The 25,834-nt window shown below is 45.4% G+C and overlaps 1 protein-coding gene across 1 annotated transcript in view; it reads left to right on the forward strand.

Annotated features, from left to right (window-relative positions):
• The window catches only part of GLDC (glycine decarboxylase), a 117,349-nt gene that overhangs the window by 1,788 nt on the left and 89,727 nt on the right, over nucleotides 1-25,834 (forward strand). The window contains exon 3 of the mRNA XM_050761698.1: nucleotides 23,056-23,191. Within this exon, the coding sequence (XP_050617655.1) occupies nucleotides 23,056-23,191 (136 nt within the window). The remainder of the gene's footprint in view (nucleotides 1-23,055; nucleotides 23,192-25,834) is intronic.

Raw genomic sequence — 25,834 nt, forward strand, 5'->3', positions numbered from 1 at the left:
TCACTGTAACCTCCGCCTCCCCGGTTCAAACAATTCTCCTGCCTCAGCCTCTTGACTAGCTGGGATTACCGGGGCGCACCATCACACCAGGCTCATTTTTACATTTTTAGTAGAGACAGGGTTTCTTCATGTTGGCCAGGCTGGTCTCGAACTCCTGACCTCAGAAAATCCGTCCGCCTCGGCCACCCAAAGTGCTAGGATTACAGGCGCGAGTCACTGTGCCCAACCCCAAATGGTTTTTCTAGAAAAACACACAAGTAAGATTTACATTTGGTTAAGAAAGGTCAGTTTAGTCATAGAGTTTCTTAGAATTTTATTTTAGGTTTAAAATATTTTTAATGGTCCAAGATTGCTTTTCACAGGTATTTTTATGTGGGTATTTGACTTGCATGGGGTGGGGAGACAATCCATAAGTCAAGGGCACAGGCAGAGCTCTTAAAAAAAATCTCATCTGGTTATCTCACTTTCAATCATAGAGATATTTATCTCTTTTTCTTCTAGAGTAAAATGAAGAGACAGCAGCTGTTTTATTTTGTTGCTGTGATAGAAAGGATATAGCCTGCAGATGGCAAGCTTTATTTGCTTTATTTTGTGTGAAGGTGGACATTTGAGGTATGGAGTCTATCTGCGTCAGGTTGGCTGCTCAGGCTATGCTGAGGGCTGCTGCCTTTGTTGGTTTCCAATCTGATGGTCATTGAAGAAAAGCTGCATGTTTTGTTGCATTGAACTAATTGGGATGTACGGATAGCTGGAAGGAAGCCTTATCTATTTCCATTTTAGAAAATCAGAATCCTGGCTGGGCATGGTGGCTCACGCCTATAATCTCAGCATTTTGGGAGGTCTAGGCAGGTGGATTGCTTGAGGCCAGCAGTTTGAGACCAGCTTGGGCAACGTGGGGAGACCCCATCTCTACAAAAAATACAAAAATCAGCCAGGCGCGGTGGTGTGCACCTGTCATCCCAGCTACTGTGGAGGCTAATGTGGGAGGAACACTTGAGCCGGGCAGTGGAGGTTGCAGTGAGCCAAAATGGCTTCACTGCACTTCAGCCTGAGTAATAGAGTGAGACCCTGTCTCAAAAAAAAAAAAAAAAAAAAAAAAAGAAAGAAAGAAAGAAAGAAAAGAAGAGAAAATCAGAATCCTAATTCATTTGATGTGTGAAGAGTGAAAAGTTGTGTATCTTTAAAGCAGGGTATTTTAGGTGAATATTTGAACAAGTGAATCGCTTCCTGAGATTTTCAAAGTCAGGGAACGTTTAGGTTAGCTATTTTTATAATATATATACTCTAAAATAAAATGTTCTTTTCAGAGCATTAGAGCCTGGGAAACATGGCGAAGTTGTGTGTCCTTTTTTAGTTTAGTTCTTGGTTCCAGCTGAATAATTTGAACATCAAGGGATTCTGATTCTTCACTGTGGAAGCGGGCTCCTGAAAAGTAATTTGCAACTTGAGTATAAACTTTATTTTTTTATTTTTTATTTTTTGAAATGGATTCTTGTTCTGTTGCCCAGGCTGGAGTGCAGTGGCATGATCTCAACTCACTACAACCTCTGCCTCCCTGGTTCAAGCTATTCTCCTACCTCAGCCTCCTGAGTAGCTGGGATTACAGACGTACACCACCACTCCTGGCTAATTTTTTGTATTTTTAGTAGAGATGGGGTTTCTCCATATTGACCAGGCTGGTCAACTCCTGACCTCAGGTGATCCACCCGCCTTGGCCTCCCAAAGTGCTGGGATTACAGGCGTGAGCCACCACGCCCATGCCATATAAACTTTAAACCTAGTAGCTTCTGTGACATTTTGGGCTCATTCCATCTCGTTTGGGATGATTCACCCAGAAAATATTGCACAATCAGAAGTCCCCCCATTCCCTGAAATGGACCAGTTCTCCAATAAAGCTTGTTTCTTGGAATAGTGAGCTGGGATGTTGGGAGAATGGAGGAGGATGCACCTGCAAAGGAGGAATTTTGACTCTGAGGTGTGAGCGTGTCACGGTGAATGAATATTCTCCAGGTAGGGAGAGCAAATCGGTGCATGTAAGTTCTGGTAGTAGCATTTCCATTTAATAGTGGAGCACCATTACTCAAACTTGGTTTCATGTGAATGCCTGTGTTCTAGTGTAGTCAGAGGAATTCTGGATTAAATATTTGTTTGCCATGTACAGAGAAAGCTGTAGTGAGAGCTAGTTATAGGAGTGTTAAATGTCCTCATTGCAGAGTAAAGATTGTGAGGGTTGTAATCAGTTAGGAAATACTTGGGTTACTTATTACACATAACTCAGTAATCTCAGACATTTACGTAATGCTTACCATGTACTGGACACTCTTTAACATGCTCTCGTGTATTAATGTATATTACAATCCTATGAGGAAAATACCATTAATACTTCTGTTTTAAAAATGAAGAAACCACATTCAGATGATACATGACTTGCCCAAGGTCATAACTGGTAAGTGGTGGAGGCCGAATTCAAACCCAGGCAGCCCAGCTCCACTGTCCACACTCCATCCACTACTTTGCTCTCTCTTCATTTTGTCCTTTGTAAGGTTGTGGGTGTACAAAGTGGAAAACTTCTGTCCTGACTCACCTGGAATGTCCAGTTTACAGATGTGCACAAACCCAGTTGCACTAGAAGCATGCTGCCATATGCCAACTGCCTCAGCAGAATTGTAGCAGCTTCCTGGCAGCACAGATGTGGGAACACTCAGGCCTGCTGCCAGGGCGAGGGAAGGGGTCACGGAAGTGCAATACTGAAGAATGAGCAGTGATGCTCTGCTAGATAAATCTGGGGGAGGCTGCTGGAGGTAGTGGGATTAACATGTATAGGACAGAATGGCCGGACAGAACCAGGGAAGGACGGGTGATTCATCAGTCATAAAGGATGCTCCCCCTCTTCTTGGACAATTCAGGAAGTGCCTTGAAAAAATACTTTGATCTTGAACTGGCTGGTAAGTAAGTCATTATTCAGAGAAACAAGCAAAGCTATTCAGTTCAAAATCCTATCCTGTTCAAGTGAATCCCCCATTCCCCAACCACACGCACTCAACAACAACAAAAGACTAGAAGGATATGTGTCACTGGGAACACTGGTTTCTCTGAATGGTGCCCTTATTAGTGGTTTTAGCTTTCCCTTAATTACTTTGCAGTTTTGGAATTTTCTGCAGTGTAGGTATTCATTTTATAATTAATTCAAAGTTAAAAATTACTTTATGACCAAAGCCAGTTACTTTTAGCTGTGGTATGCCTGGCTGTGTAGTCTTTTCAGTGAATTCATCTCAAGGTAACTAGACTGAACTAGACTGAACTAATCTTAGATAAACTGCAGGGATTAAAGTTTACACAAAATTGCACATTGCTTGTGGAAGAGAGAGGAGAAACTAAACCCTCCAATGTTCACATTATTCAACTAGAGCTGAGGAGATGAGTTGTCAGAATGGTGGACTTGTGCCAGCTGAATGTTCCAGAGTGATTTCTACTAAATGGTTAATGGAGGGCAGTGAGCGGAGGGAGGGAGCATTGTGTAATGCAGCTGCAGGTGTTGGCTTTGTCACCCTCATTGGGTTGTGCACTCTCCTGAGCTGACCCCAGGGGCAACTAGGCCGGGGCAGCTGTTCCCCAGTCCGAGGCCACGACTTGTCTTTAGCCAGATGATGCCCATTGCCAGGTCCATGCCCATTGCACAGACTCCTGCCCGCAGTCTGTGACTAGGCTTTCCTTTGGCCATTCCTGGCTCATCAGTTCCCAACTTATAGGAATTATGATTTCTTTTTTAGGATGATTCCAATAAATTTCCATTAAACGACTGTGGCAGTAAAGACTAGCTAAATGAGAGAAACAAAGGCTATAATGAACTTGCTGTAGCAAGGGAGTCAGACTTCCATTTTGACAGAGGAGAGGAAAGCTTTATTGTGGAAAAAAGGAAAGGCTTTAGGTATGTTCTGATTGGAGGTTGTTTACAAGGGAAGCTGTCTGAGGGTTAACTAGAAGTCGGGCATCTGATATGATTGGTTATGGGTACATATTTGGCTTCGCCTGGTTGGTCCTATGTTGGAAGTGGGACAAAAATTAGGGAAGCTATCAGTTATTAATCAAGTTCTGGCCATTTGGGGCCAATTGTGATGGAAGTTATTGTTTGGTTTCCTGGATTGTCACTAGAGATAGCAATCTGGCTTTCTCTGTAAGTCTAATTTGTAGCAGGCTGGCTTCCTGGATTGTTTATTCTAAGTAAGTGGGTTAGTTTCCTGAACAGGTGTGGGTGAAAGTTCTATTTTTAAATGTGGTCTGGTATATGTAGTCCCTCACAGCAGAATCTGCTTTGCCCTTATATTTTTGTCATTAATTTTCAATAGGCAGATACTTGACTGATAACCTTGGACAGTCACCCTGTTGCCTAAATTGTTAAACGTTTACCGATTACTATTGGAAGACACTCTGAGGATATACTTTTTTTTTTTTTTTTGAGACAGAGTCTCGCTCTGTTGCCCAGTCTGGAGTGCAGTGGCACAGTCTTGGCTCACCACAACCTCTGTCTCCTGGGTTCAAGCGATTCTCCTGCCTCAGCCTCCCGAGTAGCTGAGACTACAGGTGCGCACCACCATGCTCAGCTAATTTTTATATTTTTAGTAGAGACAGGGTTTCACTATGTTGGTCAGACTGGTCTAAAACTCCTGACTTCGTGATCTGCCTGCCTCAGCCTCCCAAAGTGCTAGGATTATAGGCATGAGCCACCGCGCCCAGTAAGGATATACATTTGAATAAACATAGTCACTGTCTCCAAGGAGCTTACATCTCACCTTCTTAATATAAATAGGTCAGACAGTTAAAAAGTTCCAGGTGCCATGAGAGCTGTGGGTAAAATGTCATGAGTGTTCAGAAATGATGTGAAATGGGACGGAAAGACAGAGTTAGGAGTTGGAATGTATCTTCTCAATGTAAAGAAGCAAAGATGAAGCTGGGCCCAGTGGCTCACACCTGTAAATCCCAGCACTTTGGGAGGGTGAGGCAGGTGGATCACCTGAGGTCAGGAGTTCAAAACCAGCCTGACCAACATGGTGAAGCCCTGTCTCTACTAAAAATACAAAAATTAGCTGGGCGTAGTGGCGCATGCCTGTAATCCCAGCTACTTGGAACGCTGAGGCCAAGGCAGAAGAATCGCTTGAAACCAGGAGGTGGAGATTGCAGTGAGCTAAGTCGCGCCATTGCACTCCAACCTGGGCGACACATGGTTATTTGAGGGATGGCAACCTGGGATTACGTAGACAGATTGTTTATGTTAGGACAGAGACAAAACAGATTCTGCTGTGAGGGACTACATATACAAATGGGCAATTACCAGACCATATTTAAAAATAGAACTTTCACCCACACCTGTCCAGGAAACTAACCTACTTACTTAGAATAAACAATAATGAACTTGTCTCAAAAAAAAAAAAAAAAAAAAAAAAACCTCAAGGAAAGGCAGTACCTTCACTGAGAAAAAGGAAGTGGAAAAATGGAATGTGCAAGACATAATTCGGCAAGCACTTGAGTATTGTTGCAGGATCGTCCTTGATGGAATCTTAAATAATTATGCTATCAATTATTTGGGGGATATTCAGATAAATGTTGAAGTATATCATGGTAAAGTGGAGGGGTGAAAATATTTGTTTTAAAAGTGATGAGGCTAGGTGTGGTGGTTCACACCTGTAATCTCAGCACTTTGGGAGGCTAAGGTGGGTGCATTGCTTGAGCCGAGTAGTTCAAAACCAGCCTGGGCAACATCCTGTCTCTTTTAAAAAAAAAAGTAACAAAAAAAATTTTTTTAATGTGTTGAGTCCTAAAATAAATTATGATCAGTTTTTCCTTTCTTATTAAAACTAGAATCCCAAACTAGAAATCTCAGTCTTGGCTGGGAGCAGTGGCTCATGCCTGTAATCTTAGCACTTTGGGAGGCTGAGGCGGGTGGATCACTTGAGGCCAGGAGTTCAACATCAGCCTGGGCAACATGGCAAAACCCTGTCTCTACTAAAAATACAAAAATTAACTGGCTGTGTTGGTGCATGCCTGTTGTCCCAGCTGCTCAGGAGGCTGAGGCAGGAGAATCGCTTGAACCTGGGAGGTGGAGATTGCAGGGAAGAGAAGGTTGCAGTGAGCGATGATTGCGCCCCTGCACTCCAGCCTGGGCGACAGAATAAGGCTTCATCTCAAAAAACAAAAAACAAAACAAAATTAAACCCTCAATCTTGATAAAGTAATAAAGCATCTTTTTTGTTTGTTTGTTTGTTTGAGAGAAGTCTCGCTCTTATCCCCCAGGTTTAAGTGCAATGGCTCCATCTCGGCTCACTGCAACCTCCACCTCCTGGATTCAAGTAATTCTCCTGCCTTAGCCTCCCAAGTAGTTGGGTTTACAGGCACCCACCACCACGCCTAACTAATTTTTGTATTTTTAGTTGAGATGGGGTTTCAACATGTTGGTCAGGCTGGCCTTGAACTCCTGATCTCAAGTGATCTGTCCACCTCAGCCTAAAAGTGCTAGGATTACAATCATGAGCCACTGTGCCTGGCCAATTTTGGGTTTTTTAATTTTATTTTTGAGACGGTGTCTCACTCTGTTGCCCAGGCTGGAGTGCAGTGGTGCTATCATAGCTCACTGCAGCCTCAACCTCCTGGGTTCAAGTGATCTCACACCTCAGCCTCCCAAGCAGCTGGGACTACAGGCGCATGCCACCATGCCCAGCTAATTTTTGTATTTTTTCTAGAGACAGCCTTACTGTATTGTCCATGCTGGTCTCAAACTCCCAGGCTCAAGAAATGCTTTCGATTCTACCTCCCAAAATACTAGGATCATAGGCGTGAGCCACCTTGCCCAACCAACTTTATTTTTTAGAGCAGTTTTAGGTTCATAGCAAAACTGAGTGAACGTACAAAGATTTCCCATTAAACCCACTGCCCCCACACAAGCGTGGAGTCTCCCATTATCAGCATTGCCTACCAGAGCATTTGCTACAATTGAACCTATGTTAATGCACCATTATCACCCAAAGTTTTTATTTATTTATTTATTTATTTTTTGAGATGGAGTCTCACTCTGTCACCCAGGCTGGAGTGCAGTGGTGCAGGCACGATCTTGGATCACTGCAACCTCCACCTCCTGGGTTCATGCAATTCTTCTGCCTCAGCCTCCCGAGTAGCAGAGACTACAGGCATGAACCACCAGGCCTCGCTAATTTTTGTATTTTTAGTAGAGATGGGAGTTTCACCATGTTGGCCAGGCTGGTCTTGAACTCCTGACCTCAGGTGATCCACCCACCTTGGCCTCCCAAAGTGCTGGGATTACAGGTGAGCCACTGCGCCCGGCCTCACCCAAAGTGAAGATTGTTTATGTTAGGATTCAGTCTTGGTGTTGTACATTCTAGGGGTTTAGACAACTGTAGTGTAACATCTATTCATTATTATCTTTTTTATTTTAAAATATTTTATTTTTATTTAATTTTATTTATTTTATTTGAGACAGTATCTTACTATGTCACCCAGGCTTGACTACAGTGGCATGATCACAGCTCTGTGCAACCTCGACCTCCCTGGCTCAGGCAATCCTCTTACCTCAGCCTTCCAAGTAGCTTAGACCACAAGGAGGACCACCACACCCAGCTAATTTTTTAAATTTTTTGTAAAGATGGGGGTCTCAAGCCCAGGCTGGTCTCAAGCTCCTGGGCTTAAGTGATTCTCTCATTTTGTTTGTTTTTTGTTTTTTTTGAGACGGGAGTCTCGCTCTGTAGCCCAGGCTGGAGTGCAGTGGCCAGATCTCAGCTCACTGCAAGCTCCGCCTCCCGGGTTCACGCCATTCTCTGGCCTCAGCCTCCCAAGTAGCTGGGACTACAGGCGCTGCCACCTCGCCCGGCTATTTTTTGTATTTCTTAGTAGAGACGGGGTTTCACCGTGTTAGCCAGGATGGTCTCGATCTCCTGACCTCGTGATCCGCCCATCTCAGCCTCCCAAAGTGCTGGGATTACAGGCTTGAGCCACCGCGCCCGGCCGATTCTCTCATTTTGGTCTCCCAACATGCTGGGATTATAAGTGTGAGCCACCATGCCCAGATCCTATTATTATTATTATTATATTATTATTATTATTATTATTATTATTTAGAGACAGAGTCTTGCACTGTTACCCAGACTAGAGTGCTGTGGTGTGACTATAACTCACTCTAACCTCAAAACGTATTCAGTGCTATCAAACTGAAATCATTTATACTGTATTATAAATATAGTGCTATTCTTGAGGACTCTTATGGTATATAGGACCATTTGCCCATATATAAAGTGCCCTAGACTACTCAGCTTTTGGTTTTTGGATTGGTGTTTGCTATCACCTTTGTTATCAGTGGGTTATTAAGCTGCTATTGCCAAATCTCCTTCTACAGCTTCCTCCATCTGCTTCCATTCTGCACTTATTGAGAGTCAGTTGTAGAAGATAAGATACTGCTTTAGGCACTTGGTGTACAAAAGTCAGGAGGTAAAAGACGATAAAGATATCCCCAGCTATAGGTTATAACTTATAAGGAAATAGATATTGAATAATTTGATGGGTCTGTGAATAGGATGGAGACTTAGTCTGAAGTTATGGCACGAGCAGAGGCATGAAAGTGTGGAAATACATGGTTGTTTGAGGGATGGTGAATAGACCATGTGGTTAGAATGTTAGATTGCAGAGGCACATGGAAAACAAGGTGTGGGGCCACAATATGGAGGGCTCAGAGCCAAAAGGGATTTATTTTTCCCCCTCTAAGTAATGGGTAGACAGGAAAAGTTACTATAGGGAGAAGTGGAAGGATTGATCCTGTGTTTTGCAGAGTGCCTCTGAGATCAGAGGCAGTGAAACCAACTGGGAGACTATTGGAGACTTTACATGTGAGATGTCAATGTGCATTAGTTCAGGTCCACCAGGTAGCAGACACCAAAATGATGTTAGATACACAAGACATTTTCATTGGGGGTAGAAGCAGGAGAGGGCAGGGGAGCCTCCAAACTAATGCAGGTCTAACTTTGGTGGAAAGGGAGAGAAGTAGAATGAAGACCGGGTAGAAAGAGTCTTACAGTACAGAACAGATCTAAGAGAGTTTCCATCAGGCCCACATGGAGTCCTGGAGCTACAGCTGCCCGTGGGAGGAGTCTCATATCTCTAGAGAATGAATGAGTCTGCATTAGTTTTCCTGCAGAGCTTAGTCACTGGCTTGGGGCAGCCCAGGAGAAGCATGGCGGTTTTTTCGTTTTTGTTTTTTTGAGACAGGGTCTGGCCATGTCACCTAGGCTCAAGTGCAGTGGTATGATCTTGGTTCACTGCAACCTCTGCCTCCCAGGCTCAAGCGATCCTCCCTCCTCAGCCTCCCTAGTAGCTGGGACTGTTGGTGTGAGCCACCATGCCCGGCTAAATTTTGTATTTTTTTGTAGAGACAGAGTTTCACCATGTTTCCCAGGCTGGTCTTGAACTTCTGAGCTCAAGCAACCTGCCTGCCTCGGCCTCTCAAAGTGCTGGAATTAGAGGCGTAAGGAGCATGGTTTTGGGTTTGTTTGTTTTTTTCTTTTTGAGACAGAGTCTTACTCTGTTGCCCAGGCTGGAGTACAGTGGCATGATCCCAGCTCACTGCAGCCTCCACCTCCCAGGTTCAAGCGATTCTCCCGCCTCAGCCTCCCAAGTAGCTAGGATTACACACCTAGCTCATTTTTGTATTTTCAGTAGAGATGGAATTTTGCTGTGTTGGCCAGGCTGGTCTCCAACTCCTGACCTCAGGTGATCCACCCTCCTCAGCCTCCCAAGTGCTGGGATTATAGGTGTGAGCCACCATGCCTGGCCAGGAGCATGGTTTTTGTATAGACATGGTGGTTGATCCAGAGAGGCAGGAGGTGAGGTGTCAGTCAGTTTCTAGATGGGGTAGTGATGTCGATGTCATTCATTAACAGAGGGGTAACAGGGAGAAGAGGAAGGAGAGATTGGGTCTTGAGCAGAATTGGGTTTGAGATATTCGTGGAATATGCATTTGGAAAAATTGAAGCAAGAGTTGGAAAGTAGAGTCTAGAGATCCAGAAAGAGAAGAGATGGAGTTGCAGATTTAGTGAGTTTTCTGAATAAATTCGTGAGAATTAGTGAAATTTCCCAGGGATGCAGTGTGGGGAAGAAAGCAGAAACCAGGATATAGGGAAATAAAACATGCAGAAGAAGAGAGGCAGGGCAGTCTGAGATGAAGTCATCAGAGGCAGGAGGATATATTTTCAGGCAGTGAGTTGTGGACCCCTGTGTCATATTCTGGACCTTTCTTAGGCAGAAGAGGGAAGAAAGTCTGCATAAAGACATAAGGATCCTCCGAGGTGGGAGGAGTTGAGGGGCTACGGGTCTGAGGGTCTGACGATCTCTCTGCATGAGAGACAGGAAGCTGAGATTGAGCACTAGGGAAAAGTGAATTTCAGAAGAGCTATTGTGTGCATCTGGGTGGCGAGGACCCTCGATCGGCCTGCAGGCAGGGTCTGCTGAGAGCATCTGGGTGGTGAGGACCCTCGATCGCCCAGCAGACAGGGTCTGCTGAGATTAAATGGTGGGAATTTGTAAGGCCTGTTTGAGTGTCCTCCACCCCACCATCGGTCAGTGATCTGGAAGTAGGAACAGAGAAATGTGGTGACTGAGTTCAGCCAAGGGGAGGACTTCAAGGTCCGTTAGTCAGCTCAGTGAGGTTGAGAGAGAGGTGGGGCAGTCCCACCCACATTCTGCCTGGAAGCTCAGTGACCCAGCCTCAGGAGGCTGGGAGTGAGGGCCCAGGCTGCACGAGGGCGGGTGCTAGAGAACAGGGACGTGAGCTGCTGTGGGTGAATCTGTGTTGTGACTTCCATTCTTTATGCCCTCTTCCCACCCCACTAAATAGCACTGTGCCTTGTTTTAACAAGTGTCAGTTATATGATGTACGAATAACTTTGATCTCATTTTGACTCAAATTTGCTTTACTTTTTGTAAGTCCAGAGTATTTATACAAAAATGCAAACTGAGAATTTTAGTAAGAATTCTCAATGCCTGTATCATCAACATGCTAACTGACTGAACAAGGAAGAAATAAAATTTTGGAAAATCTGAAATTATTGTAGACACTGCATTATTTTATACAACTTTCTTAATAGCTGCAGGTTTCCACTGATAAATGTTTCTCTGAGGCTCATGCACTTTGAGATGTAGTTGAACCAAATGTGGGAACAATTTGTGCATTATTTATCATCATGATTCTGTAACGGGTGAGTTCCTGGGAATATTGAGCTAGCTGTATGTGGAAGTTTAGGTGAATTTTCATTGCAACATGTTGATTCACCTGTCTTTTCTGAGCATTTACTATAAAAGATTACAATTCACTTGGTGTGATTCTGGGTTGGACCACAAATTTCTCCATATGCCTTTTTTTTGAGACGGAGTCTCGCTCTGTCACCAGGCTGGAGTGCAGTGGCACAATCTTGGCTCACTGCAGCCTCCAACTCCCTGGTTCAAGCTATTCTCCTGCCTCAGCCTCCTGAGTAGCTGGGATTACAGGCACGCGCCACTGCGCCCAGCTAATTTTTGTATTTTTAGCAGACATGGGGTTTCACCATATTGGCCAGGATGGTCTTGATCTCCTGACCTTGTGATCCACCCGCCTCGGCCTCCCAAAGTGCTGGGATTACAGGCATGAGCCACTGCGCCCAGCCCCATATGCCTTTTTTTTTTTTTTTTTTGAGGCAGGGTCTCACTTTGTCACTCAGGTTGGAGTGCAGTGGCATGATCATGGCTCACTGCAGCCTCAACCTCCTGGGCCCAAGAGATCCTCCCACTTCAGCCTCCCAAGTAACTGGACTACAGGCATGTGCCACCACATGGACTAATTTATTTTATTTTGTAGAGATGGGGGTCTTGCTGTGTTGCCTAGACTGGTCTCAAACTCCTGGGTTCAAACCATCCTCCCCGCTTAGCCTCCCAAAGTGCTGGGATTACAGGCATGAGCCACCATGCCTGGCCCATATGCCTTTGATCTATAAAAAAATTATCTTTTTCTCAAGCATGATACATTGTTTGAGTTGGATTCTTAGGACATAGCCTTCCCTTCTTGTTCTTGCTCTGCAGGCCATGACAATGTACCTTTGGGGCAGCAAAGAGAGAAAACAAATCCTCTGGGACTTCCACTGATTCTCATTTCAAACTCAGCATTTGGCCTCATTACATAGGTCAGTTGGTATTCCAGATAAATTCTATGAATTGCAATGTTTCTCTGTATATTTCTTTAAAAAACATTTGTAGATTAAATGAAAAGGGGCCTCCCACAGGAAGGAGTATGATCCAAGTTCAAGGAGTAAAATAACAGACATAGCATCACTTGTCCCACTCCCCACTGTGAATGTTGTTTTGGTTTTGCTACAGCTAGTAGGGTCTGAAGTTGTGCATCTCTCGGGTGATCAGGAATAGCTGCAGAGACTGCTCACTCCTACAGAGACAAGGAACCATGGAGTCATCAGAAACACAGATGGGACACGCCTCAGCTCCTTTTGAGTGGAGATGTCCTGAGGAGGGCGGTAACCCCTGAGGGTCATGAAGGACTGAAGGAGGTGTGGTATTAATTGGCTGAGCAAGAAGACAGGGAAGAGCCTGGCAGGATTAGAGCAAGGAGACTCAGAGCCCCAGGTTGGGCCGGCGTGCTGCTGCCCTGACCACATCCTCACACATGGCACAGCTCTGCCGGTCTGCAAGGAGTTTAGGTTCATTTTCCTCTGTACACTGTGCAGAGTGTATGGATTGGCTTGGCTTCCTGGAATGATTCAACACATTCTGTGATTCAGCTGACTTAGGTAGTGAAACCCTCCTCTGCCCAGGGAGGAAACTTGACAAGTAATAGGGAGTTGGGTCTATGGACTGGGTAAGTGGGCTTGATCCAGGTGGCTATAGGGGAGAGAAAGGAGTGCTATAAATGACTGGATGACGTTGGGGAAAGGCTCAGCATGCAGATGGAATTTGCATCCAAATTCTGAATTCCCTTCAGAAAGAAGAGAAAGTCCTGCTGTGCTGTCATTCATGGTTTGTTTATCTTGATTGACACCTAGCCCCATGCCATGGTTCCTGCGCAGATTTACAGCCAAGGATTAAGATGTTGGCAAGAACAATCTGCCCAGGCAGTCTCTGTCCTCACATTCCGGCCCCAGCTTTCCCCTTACCCTCTAGCAGAGAAAGGCCTTTCTCAAATTGGTGACATTGGGCAAATTCAAATATGAGTGTGTTGGTTTTCAGTCCTGATGACTTCCTTGGAGACCTTTTCCTAGTGTCTTGCCAAGCACATGGAGGGCGAAGAGTGAGGGAGGCTCTCACGCAGTTAGTGGCTGCTGTGTGTGAGGTGCTGCTGGCTGGGCCCCCCAGAACCATGCTTTGTGGATGGCCTGCCGAAGCCCAGGACTGATGGCGTATACACCCACATACCCATGTATTTTACAAGGAGGATTTCATTCTACATGCAACATTTTAATGTTAATTTCAAATAAACAATATAGACACATTGTTCAAAACTCAAAAGCACAAAAATATCTACAGGGAGACCAGGCGGCATGGCTCATGCCTGTAATCCCAGCACTTTGGGAGGCTGAGACTGGAAGATTGCTTGAGGCCAGGATTTGAAACCAGCCTGGGAAACATCACGGGACCTTGTCTCTCTTAAAAAAAAGAAAAAAAAAAGATATACAGTGAAAAGCAAGCCTCCCTCCCACATCTATTATCTTCTATTTATTCTCAATTTCTTGTAAATCATCACAAAGATGTTCTGCTAATATATAAACATATGCATATATAATTATTTTAAAAATATAAATGATAACATAATATTGTATGTGTATATGTATATATATAGTGTAAAACTTTAGGTATAGCAATTTTAGATTGTCAAAGAAGCAAAAACCAAAACCTGAATACATTTTCCCTTATAATTGAGGCCAAAAGAAATTGTAGGGTTGTGTTTGGGGTAATGGGTTAAGGATGGGAAACAATGTGTGTATGTGTGTGTGTGTTTAGTTGTAGCAGGTATCTTGACTCATACAGATTGACTGTCCATGTTAATGACACTTTTCCAGTTCTTGTGGAAATTTACATAAATAGGATATTAAAACCTAGTCCTAGTAATGTATTGAAAATTTAACAGCTATTGGGGGCTGAGGCGGGCAGATCACCTGAGGTCAGGAGTTCAAGACCAGCCTGTCCAATATGCTGAAACCCCATGTCCACTAAAAATACAAAAATTAGCTGGGCGTGATGGCGGGCGCCTCTAATCCCAGCTACTCAGGAGGCTGAGGCAGGAGAATCGCTTGAACCCAGGAGGCGGAGGTTGCAGTGAGCCGAGATCGTGCCATTGCATTCCAGCCTGGGCGACAGAGTAAGACTTCATCTCGAAAAAAGAAAATTTAACAGCAAAATCATCTTATTGCTATTGGAAAGCATTTATTTGGTGCATTGATTAGTGCAAAAATGTTGCTATTTTAGGCGCAATGGCAAGGGAGTTGCTATAGCAAGGCTCTTATGTGGAATGATGTAAAGACGAAATTCTGAGAAGCAGCAGCAGTGCAAGTTCTTACCTGCAGTTCTTAGGAAGTGATACCTAGAGGCCACTGAACTCTGTTCTTGGTACATTAGGACCAGGAGATTATGCAATGCTCTGAGGCAGAAGAATAAACAAGGTCAGAAGCAGGCATTTATTCTGCAAGAAAAGAACTTACTGTGTAGGTTCCTGAAGGATTGCCTGAATTCCTTCATGGCCGAGAGCGCAAAATAATGCACAGTTGCTGGCTGCCCTGCATAGCTGTAGGCAAGCATCTGGAAGATGACGTCTTGTCTCCAAGTGTTTCTTTTTCTTTAGGCAGGGTCTCACTCTGTCACCCAGGTGGGAGTGCATTGGCGCAATCACAGCTCACTGCAGCCTTGACCTCCTGGGCTCAACCAATCCCCCTGCCTCATTCTTTGATTTTTTTTGGTAGAGATAAGGTCTCACTATGTTGGTCAGGCTTACACTCCTGGGCTCAAACAATCCTTCTGCCTCAGCCTCCCAAAGTGCTGGGATTACAGGCGTGAGCCACTGTCCCCGGCCTTCAATCATTTCTTAATGGACGCCCCCCTTTCTCATTTGGTCTCTTTCCCTGCTGGTTAGTTTCGTTTTAGTTCATGTTCAGGAATTAGGCTTGTGCACAGGAGCAAGCTGGTTTTGTCCAGTTGAAAGGAAAAGTGTGAGGAATGTGCTCTGCTGTGAGCTTTGCTCTGGTGGGAAAATCTAGTTTTCTTTTTCCCTTTCCCATCTGCTGTCCAAGGTTTGGATGGCACAATCATTTCTCAGAATGCTTCTTTTGCTACGCAGGAGGAAAAGGCTGCCACTTTGGGATTTAAGGACCCCATACAGTTTCCTCTAGAAAGGGAGCTCTTTTCCACAGCAGAAGAGGTGTGAATTGTGTGCTTAGTTAGGATTTGGGGTTTTATTTAGACATCATCATGTCCCTTAATTTGGACTTAAAGACTGGATTCTGTGAAGTTCAATTTCAGGTTGGTTCAGCAGGTAGATCTCTGAACATGGACTTTTCTGTCTTCTCTCCTTTTCTCTGCATCTATTGCTGTCTTGACATCAAAGTAACTCAAACTCTGGGCTTCTAGGTACACTGGGCTGGCTCTCCTGCAGATCTGGCATTTCATGAGTGGGTCTGAGAAATGGCAACCAGTGAACAAACATTTGAAACAATTCAGACACTAACTAGGCTGTATGTTTGGGGAATTATTTTTATTATATGTGGCTGTGGAAGCCTGAGGTCTTAGATTTTATCACAGTAAGCTTACCCCTCTGTTCATCAAGTCACAGACAGTCTTGGCTTCTAGCTGGGAATTTTTCCTTGGGAAATTTTGTAGCGTTGGGCGATGGATGAGTGAATGGAAAGAAGCATGACTAGGGACCTGCCCTTAATGGCTCAAAAGTGTCCATTAACTTGTTGTATAGGGGACAGCTCATTCTATTAACTCACTTTGTTCTCAACAGAAGGTAAAATTGGGCATAACTACCAGGCTATCATGAGAACCAATCCAGGAAAACTCATTAGTCCCAAGCTGGATAGGGACAGAGTTCACAGGTACTTGAGAAGTTTGGCTAGTCCTATAGAGACTAGAGTATGTATTTATCGCCTTAGAAACTTCTTTGTCTCATGTTTGACATCTTTTATGCTTCTGGGTCTTATAGATATTTTGTTCTTTATTTAAGCTAGTTTGCCTTTTTTTTTTTTTTTTTTTGAGACGGAGTCTCATGCTGTTGCCCAGGCTGGAGTGCAGTGGCGCGATCTCGGCTCACTGCAAGCTCCGCCTCCCGGGTTCCCGCCATTCTCCTGCCTCAGCCTCCTGAGTAGCTGGGACTACAGGCGCCCACCACCGCGCCCGGCTAATTTTTTGTATTTTTAGTAGAGACGGGGTTTCACTGTGGTCTCGATCTCCTGACCTTGTGATCCGCCCGCCTCGGCCTCCCAAAGTGCTGGGATTACAGGCTTGAGCCACCGCGCCCGGCCTGCCTTTTTTTTTTTTTTTTTTTCCTAGATGGAGTCTTGCTCTGTTGCCCAGGTTGGAGTGCAGTGGCACGATCTCGGCTCACTGTAACCTCCCTCTCCCGGGTTCATGCCGTTCTCCTGCCTCAGCCTCCTGAGTAGCTGGGACTACAGGCACCTGCCACCACGCCTGGCTAATTTTTTAAATATTTTTAGTAGAGGTGGGGTTTCACTGTGTTAGCCAGGATGGTCTTGATCTCCTGACCTTGTGATCCACCTGCCTCGGCCTCCCAAAGTGCTGGGATTGCAGGCATGAGCTACTGCACCCGGCCCACTAGTTTGCCTTTTAAAATTTTCAGGTGTTTGATTCAAGTGTGTAAGACATCAGTGGCTGCGCTGCAGGATGCTGATTTGTATCTGGAGACCCGGAACTCATGTGGATCGGGCCAGTGGGTTCCTGGCTGGTCTAATGTGACATCTTCTCTTCCTTAACTGTTTGAGGACATGGGGCAGGGCAGGAACACTGCCTGAGTGGCAGGTGGAGACTGAAGGGAGGGAGATGGGAACTGGGCTGTACTCAGGGCTCTCTCACAAGGGGCTTGACCTTTACCTATTACCTCCTGGACAGCTCTGCAGAGAGGTATGAGGGAACGGGTTTTCTTGTGAAAGGAAAATTCAAATCTCTCTTCTACTTGAGAGTCTAGGGACTCCAGACATCACCATCCCCCATAGTAGCTCTGATGATTTTCACATTTGAATGAAACACTTGAAATTTTTAAAAGGCCAATTAATATAAATGAAGAACAAAACAATTATAAAGACCCAGCAGCATAAAAGTGGTCAATCTTGAAACACAGTGGCAGGCACCATCTTAGTTCTTGTGTTCCTTCTTCTGTCAAGTGAAAAAATAAACTACCATTTTCACCTTCCACAACTCTCGTGTTCAATTGAGCTGCTTCTTTTTATTTTTTATCTTTTATTTCAATCCTGCTCCTTCTGTAGTCAATTGAGCTTTTTTTTTTTTTTTTTTTTTTTTTTTGACGGAGTCTCACGCTGTTGTGCAGTGGCGCGATCTCGGCTCACTGCAAGCTCCGCCTCCCGGGTTCCCGCCATTCTCCTGCCTCAGCCTCCTGAGTAGCTGGGATTACAGGTGCACACCATATGCTGGACTAATTTTGTATTTTTAGTAGAGACGGGGTTTCACCATGTTGGTCTTGAACTCCTGACCTCAGGTGATCTGCCCACCTCGGCCTCCCAAAGTGTTGGGATTACAGGCATGAGCCACCACACCTGGCTCTTCTGTCAGGATTTTTTTTTTTTTTTTTTTTTTGAGACGGAGTCTCGCTCTGTCGCCCGGGCTGGAGTGCAGTGGCCGGATCTCAGCTCACTGCAAGCTCCGCCTCCCGGGTTTACGCCATTCTCCTGCCTCAGCCTCCCGAATAGCTGGGACTACAGGCGCCCGCCACCGCGCCCGGCTAATTTTTTGTATTTTTAGTAGAGACGGGGTTTCACTGTGGTCTCGATCTCCTGACCTTGTGATCCGATCACAATTGAGCTTCTTGACTGGTCTCCCGGAGCTAATTGTCAGGACTAGAGCGGTGCCCCACCCCCTTCGTGGGATCCTAGCCTCCCCCTTCCTTTGGGTGAGATCCTATCTACTCCTTCCCAGGAGGTGGCCTCTGCTGACCTGTAAAACTTTAACCCCACCTTTCCTATCAGTGGGAATGAACGTAACAGCTGGGGCTACTATCACAGGAGTGGAAAATAAAACCATAGTAAAAAGACCTCCAAAAGTCTACAAGCAAAATCTAAACACATTTGGGCACCTCTATATGGGGGGACAGTGCAGATTTTTGCTGAAGGCAGGCAGAGGGGTGGCATTTTGTGTTCTCAGAGGGAAGCGATCTGGAGTTTGGTTTAGTTTAGGATTCTTCTCAGCTTCTAGCCCCGAGCTCCAGGCCTTCTGTCACCTCCATAACTTTCCTGAATCTGAGTCCTTGAAGTGCATTTTTCAGAAAACGTGGATCCTACTCTTCCCCTTCCTTTGGGTGAGAGCCTATCTACTCCTTCCCAGGAGGCGGCCTCTGCTGCAGACCCATACAACTTTAACCCCACCTTTCCTATCAGTGGGAAGTCACCTAACAGCGAGGGCTACTATCACAGGAGTGGAAAATAAAACCACGGTAAAAAGACCTTTCAAAAGTCTACAAGCAAAATCAAAACAACACATTTGAGCACCTCTATACGGGGCGAGAGCTAGATTTTTGCTACAGTCCCTCACTAGGGATTGTGGCTCTTGGCACAATAGCCAAATTCCTATCTCTCTAATCCTATTTTGTCTCCTGGGGCTGGGTATGAGGAAGGAGAGTCCTGCACTGGAAGAATTACGTTAGCAGTTTCACTCACTATGGGGACTGTTGGTTTAAATAACCCTTTTGGCTCCCACCAATGTCCATTTAGCTATTTCTAATTATTTCAACTACTATTATATTAGTTTTCTCCAGGTATGCAGCCAATTAACAGTCAGCCATTGAGTTGATTCTCTCAGCCATGCTGCTTGTGGAACAACCTGACTGCAAGGCTATACTGCTTTCCTTTCCCATGCCAGGCCATGTGAGTGAGAGCAATCAGTGCAAATCTTTGGGCTAGATAACTGGTGGTGCTGGTTTGGCCTGCTGGTTTGACCTCTGGCCGCGTCACTCTGAGGGACTGTGGGAGAGGTTGCTGCACCCCTCTGCACAGACTTCCAACACATTCCAGTACCCTAGCACCAGCTCTCTTACGCCAGTGGATGCTGTTGGTTAGTAAAGAGAATGGTACTATGGGGGTCGATTACTTCCACTAGTAGAATCTTAATGATGTGTGGGAAACCGTGTCTGGCAAAGTGCTGGAGTTCACCTGAGCCTTTTTTTTTTTTTGGAGACAGTGTCTCGCTCTGTCGCCCAGGCTGGAGTGCATTGGCATGATCTCGGTTCACTGCAACCTCCACCTCCCGGGCTCAAGCAATTCTCCTGCTCCAGCCTCTGAAGTAGCTGGGATTACAGGCGCACGCCACCAGGCCCAGCTGATTTTTGTGTTTTTAGTAGAGACGGGGTTTCACCATGTTAGCCAGGCTGGTCTTGAACTCCTTGACCTCAAGTGATCCTCCTGTCTCAGCCTCCCAAAGTGCTGGGATTACAGGTGTGAACCACTGCGCCCGGCCAACCCGAGACTTTTTTAACTGGTCAGCTGGGCCCAAGAGTATTATCATGTCTCTTAAAAATGACTGATATAGTTTCTTTATTCGTTTTCTGTGGCTGCCATGTACTATAGTACCACAAACTAGGTGGCTTAAACAACAGGAGCCTGTTCACTCCCAGTTCCGTAGTCAGAAATCAAGATGTTGGCAGGGTTGGCTCCTTTCTGGGAGCTCTGAAGGAGGATCAGTTCCCTGCCTCTCTCCCAGCTTCTGGGGGTTGCTAGCAGTCCGTGGCACTCCTCGGCCTGTGGATGCATTGCTCCAACCTCTGCTGCCTTCAAATATGGCGTTCTTCTTGCGTGTGTGTCTGCATGTCCCAATTTTGCTCTTCTTATAAGGACACCAATCATTGGATTAGGGCTGACCCTAATCCAGCATGATCTCATTTTAACTTGATTACATCAGTGGAGACCCTATTTTCAAGTAAGGTTGTAGTCAGAGGTACCATGGGGTTAGGATTTGAAAGTATCATTTTTGGGAACACAGTTCAACTCATAACACTCCTCTTACCCATCTCTCTCCTGAACTATAGTGCTGGCCTCTTACCGTATCTCCCTGGGCCAGGGTCTCCCCTCAGTGACCTTTCCACACCATCAGTAGAATTATCTTCTTATATTGTAAAAAGAATCATATTCTCCAGCTTGATTTCCAAAGGCTCAACTCAGTTTGACAGACAGAGCCCTTCACAGGCTGTTGTCATTGGAGAGCTGGACCGGTGTGGAACAGGGACCTGTCCCCCCTGCACAGGATCATAATTGAAGCCTGACTCGCCTACAAGGCACCGCTAATTAATCTTTCCTCCTACTGGGCGTCTGAATCATTCTGCCCCTAAGAAGATTATTTGGGAGGTGACTGGACTTCTTGCATGATTGTTCCTAGGGATGCTATCCTTGCCTATCTTCTCAGATGTGGGTTTATTGCATTTTTACTTATTTCCTAAACTTTCAGTGGAAGAAGGCAAGATCATCTTCCATAAGGTAGTTAGATTATATTACTCATGGAACTAATACCTTCAAGACTATCCACTCTTTTCTTTCTTACTCTACTCTGGCAAAGTACCATATCTCCTGTGAATTTATTTCCTGGGAAAGCATGTGGAGTGGGGAGTGTGTGTATGTGTGTGTGTGTGTGTGTGTGTGTGTGGTGGAGGGTGAAAGTATTTTACCTGAGGATAAAGATTGATGCAAATAATATTCAGATAGAGTTCAGTAGGGTTAAAACATGTTAAGTGTCTTCTTGCCAGTTTGCTGTCTTGGATTTTGCTGTATCTACATTTTTCTCTGATAAGGGAACAATAAAATAAATCATTTCCCAGAGTTAAGTGACTGAGTCCCTAAGAAGATCTTAAAGGAGACAGACATTTGCCTAAGTAGTTAAATCCCAGTTAAATTTTAGTAACACAATCTATCTCTATGCAGAGAGGCAAATAAAGAACCATATGATGTCATTTGTATCTAAAAAGTACCCTTCAGTGGCTGGGCACGGTGGCTCACGCCTGTAATCCCAGCACTTTGGGAGGCTGAGGTGAGTGGATCACAAGGTCAGGAGTTTGAGACCAGCCTGGCCAATATGGTGAAACCCTGTCTCTACTAAAAATACAAAAATTAGTCGGGTGTGGTGGTGTGCACCTGTAGTCCCACCTACTCAGGAGGCTGAGGCAGAAGAATCACTTGAACCTGGGAGGCAGAGGTTGCAGTGAGCCAAGATCAAGCCACTGCACTCCAGCCTGGGTGACAGAGCAAGACTCCCTCTCAAAAAAAAAAAAAAAAAAAAGGGGTACCCTTCAGTGTAAGAGCTGTCCATGTAGCAACTCTCAATTTAGTCCAATGGATTAAAGTGTGAGACTGGATTAGTAATCCTTTAATTTAAAGTTGTGTGACCCCGGCCAAATGACTGTCTTCAATCCTCAGTGTCCCAGGCCGCATGAAAAGCATATGGTACAATTCCTGGCAGAATAATGTTCAATAAATATCAAATGCTATTATTATTTTGTTATTATACGAATGACCCGAGAAAGGGTCCCACCTGCATCCAAGTACGTTTATACTTCTTAATTACCAAAGTGCCTTCATGAGAATGCTGGTAGAAACTGCATGAGGGTGTTTTTGGTTTTTGTTTTTGTTTTTGAGATGGGGGTCTCACTCTGTCACCCAGGTTTGAGTGCAGTGGCGCCATCTTAGCTCACTACAACCTCCACCTCCCAGGCTCATGTGATCCTCCCACCTCAGCCTCCCAACAATCCCGGACCACAGGTGCGAACCACCACGCCTGGCTAATTTTTTGCATTTTTGGTGGAGACGGGGTTTCACCGTGTTGCCCAGGCTGGACTTGAACTCCTGAGCACAAGCGATCCGCCCACCTCAGCCTCTCAAAGTTCTGGGATTACAGGTGTGAGCCACTGTCCCCAGCTTTGCATGAGGGTCTTTGATTACAACTGATATTTTCTATTTTTGGGTGATGGCCTTTTTATAAGTTGCCGTTTCAGTGACACAAAGGAGGAATGTGTAACTGAGTAGAACAGTTTTAGAGAAAATGTAGGTTATGTGTTAATTAGACTGAAGCCGTGTCTACTTCCAGAGAGTATAAGGCAGTTTAGAAGGTAAAACACAGTATTTTACTGGGAGTAAGACAGAATTTTTATTTAGCGTATATACAGCAGAAACAGAAAGGGAACAGAAAAAGCCTGGAATGAGGCAAGTGTAAAAATGGGCAATTCTAGCAAACAGAACTGAATAAGGAAGAGTCAAAACAATGACGAGGGGCCAACCTTGAGGAGAAATTGAGTGTTGTTTGGGAATTTTTTTTTTTGAGATATCGCATACAGTACTTAGTGTTGGTTGGATGGAAGACTCTTAACATTTTCCATATAGTTATTCTCTCATAAATATTCAAACAAAGTGAGGGTTTTAAACTGTAATTAGGCCGGGCGCGGTGGCTCAAGCCTGTAATCCCAGCACTTTGGGAGGCCGAGACGGGCGGATCACGAGGTCGGGAGATCGAGACCATTCTGGCTAACACGGTGAAACCCCGTCTCTACTAAAAAAATACAAAAAACTAGCCGGGCGCGGTGGCGGGCGCCTGTAGTCCCAGCTACTCGGGAGGCTGAGGCAGGAGAATGGCGTGAACCCGGGAGGCGGAGCTTGCAGTGAGTTGAGATCCGGCCACTGCACTCCAGCCTGGGCGGCAGAGCAAGACTCCGTCTCAAAAAAAAAAAAAAAAAAAAAAAAAAAAACTGTAATTAGAGCTCCTTTCTGAGACATCTTCTCTCTGTAACATTTCTCTTTTTCCCACAATCAGGTGAAAATGAAATCCTTGCAACTCTGCATGCCATTTCAAGCAAAAACCAGATCTGGAGATCATATATTGGCATGGGCTATTATAACTGCTCAGTGCCACAGACGATTTTGCGGAACTTACTGGAGAACTCAGGATGGTAATGTATTTCTCGGTTCAGGAACAGGACTACTATGATTTGCATAATTCTCTCCATCCTCCATCTGTCCCCTGGCAGTCTCAGAGACTCCACACTGACACCCCCCTTGCTCAAATGTTGAGGAAATAGAAGTTTCTTTTTTTTTTTTTTTTTTTTTTTTTTTGAGACGGAGTCTCACGCTGTTGCCCCCAGTGCTGTCTCCAACCTCCGGGAGCCTACCAGGTTTCTCCGGATTGGGAAATGTTCTTGCTCAAATGTTGAGGAAATAGAAGTTTCTTCCCACTTCTAGTCCCATAAAATCTGCTAGGATGCTAAATTGTGGATCTGGGCATCTCTTCCTCTTCTCCAACTTAATTTCTGTGCTGTATTTGAGTAAGATGTGAAACCTGCAGGTGGGTAGATTCAGGGCTTTACTCCTCCTTGGAGACCCTGGGACTTAGGCTACTTCTGAGCTGTCTCAGTGAGTCAGTGGTGGAGTCTGGGAGAGAATCTTGGTCCACTGTCTTCTGTCCACCTGACCACCCTGCCCAGATGGAGTCTTGCTGTGTATCCCAGTCTGGAGTACAGTGGCGTGATCTTGGCTCATTGCAACCTCTGCCTCCCAGGTTCAAGCAATTCTCCTGCCTCAGCCTCCCAAGTAGCTGGGATTACAGGTGCACACCATATGCTGGACTAATTTTGTATTTTTAGTAGAGACGGGGTTTCACCATGTTGGTCTTGAACTCCTGACCTCAGGTGATCTGCCCACCTCGGCCTCCCAAAGTGTTGGGATTACAGGCATGAGCCACCACACCTGGCTCTTCTGTCAGGATTTTTTTTTTTTTTTTTTTTGAGACGGAGTCTCGCTCTGTCACCCGGGCTGGAGTGCAGTGGCCGGATCTCAGCTCACTGCAAGCTCCGCCTCCCGGGTTTACGCCATTCTCCTGCCTCAGCCTCCCGAATAGCTGGGACTAAAGGCGCCCGCCACCTCGCCCGGCTAGTTTTTTGTATTTTTTTTAGTAGAGACGGGGTTTCACCGTGTTAGCCAGGATGGTCTCGATCTCCTGACCTCGTGATCCGCCCGCCTCGGCCTCCCAGAGTGCTGGGATTACAGGCTTGAGCCACCGCGCCCGGCCTTCTGTCAGGATTTTTAAGGGGGACAGATAATCGTGTTCCCTTCCCCTTCCACCCCCAAAATTTTTGATTCACAACTGACTGACAAAAAGACATAGTGTTGGAGATCATAATATCAGCTTTATTGCTAGCACTTTCTAGAGAAAGAGAACATGTGCATTCTGTAGACAGGCTCTTCTAGAAAAGATAAGAGAGAGGCCTGAGCTATGCATGCTCAGTTACTTATTCCAGTCTCACCTCAACAGTTAGATAAGTCACTCCTTTTTTTTTTTCTCCCTGAGACAGAGTCTCACTCTGTCGCCCAGGCTGGAGTGCAGTGGCACAATCTCAGCTCACTGCAACCTCTGCCCTCCGAGTTCAAGCGATTCTCCTGCCTCAGTCTCCAGAGTAACTGGGAATATAGGCGCCAGCCACAGCGCCTGGCTAATTTTTTGCATTTTTAGTAGAGACAGGGTTTCACCATCTTGGCCAGGCTGGTCTTGAACTCCTGACCTCGTGATCCACCCACCTCGGCCCCCAAAGTACTGGAATTACAGGCATGAGCCACCGCGCCCGGCCATCACTCCTACTTCTAGGGGTGTGTGTGTGTGTGTGTGTGTGTGTGTGTGTCCATCTGTGTCTGTCTCCTGTCCACTCTGTGTGTGTGTCCATCTGTGTCTGTCTCCTGTCCACTCTGGTCCTCACTGATGGTGGGGGGTGTGTGTGTGTGTGTGTGTGTCTGTCCATCCATGTTTATGTCTCCTGCCCACTCCAGCCCTCACTGATAGAACAACCCTGAAAGCATTTCTCCTGCATTTGAGAAAATACTTCTAGTCCACTTCCATGCTATTTCATTGTTTTCCATTGCTGTTTGCTGTATGATGTAAATAATCAAATAGGCCAGGCGCGGGGGCTCATGCCTGTAATCCCAGCACTTTGGGAGCCTGAGGCGGGTGGATCACCTGAGGTCAGGAGTTTGAGACCAGCCTGACCAACATGGAGAAACCCCGTCTCTACTAAAAACACAAAATTAATCGGGCATGGTGGCACATGCCTATAATCCCAGCTACTTGGGAGGCTGAGGCAGAAGAATCGCTTGAACCTGGGAGGCGGAGGTTGTGGTGAGCCGAGATTGCAGCATTGCACTCCAGCCTGGGGAGTTCAGGACATCTGCCTCTTCTGTTCATTGGGAAATAATGTCTAACTGTGGAGGAGGAAAGGTAGGGACTCCTAAGCCCTTCTTTCCCATCTTTTTGGATTGGTGCCATTTTAGACACCAGAAACATTGAGTTAAAATTTTATTTCAAATGAAATTTTAAGACTTAAAATTTTTAGTCTTAAAAGGAAGACATCTTGTTTGAAAATATAGGTGTACACTTTTCATTTCCAGCATGGAAACAAATCAAATATAGATGAAGTATGATGATAATTCCCAGGTGATTTTTTAAAAGTTAGTTTGTGGAAGAGATAACTTTAATTTCTAGCAGGATCATCATGATATGAGGACAGAGTAAGTTGTTGCCTCTGCAATTCAAAGGTATTCCTAGCAAG

The sequence above is a fragment of the Macaca thibetana genome, chromosome 15 (genome assembly GCF_024542745.1).
Source record: "Macaca thibetana thibetana isolate TM-01 chromosome 15, ASM2454274v1, whole genome shotgun sequence".
NCBI classification, from domain to species: domain Eukaryota; kingdom Metazoa; phylum Chordata; class Mammalia; order Primates; family Cercopithecidae; genus Macaca; species Macaca thibetana.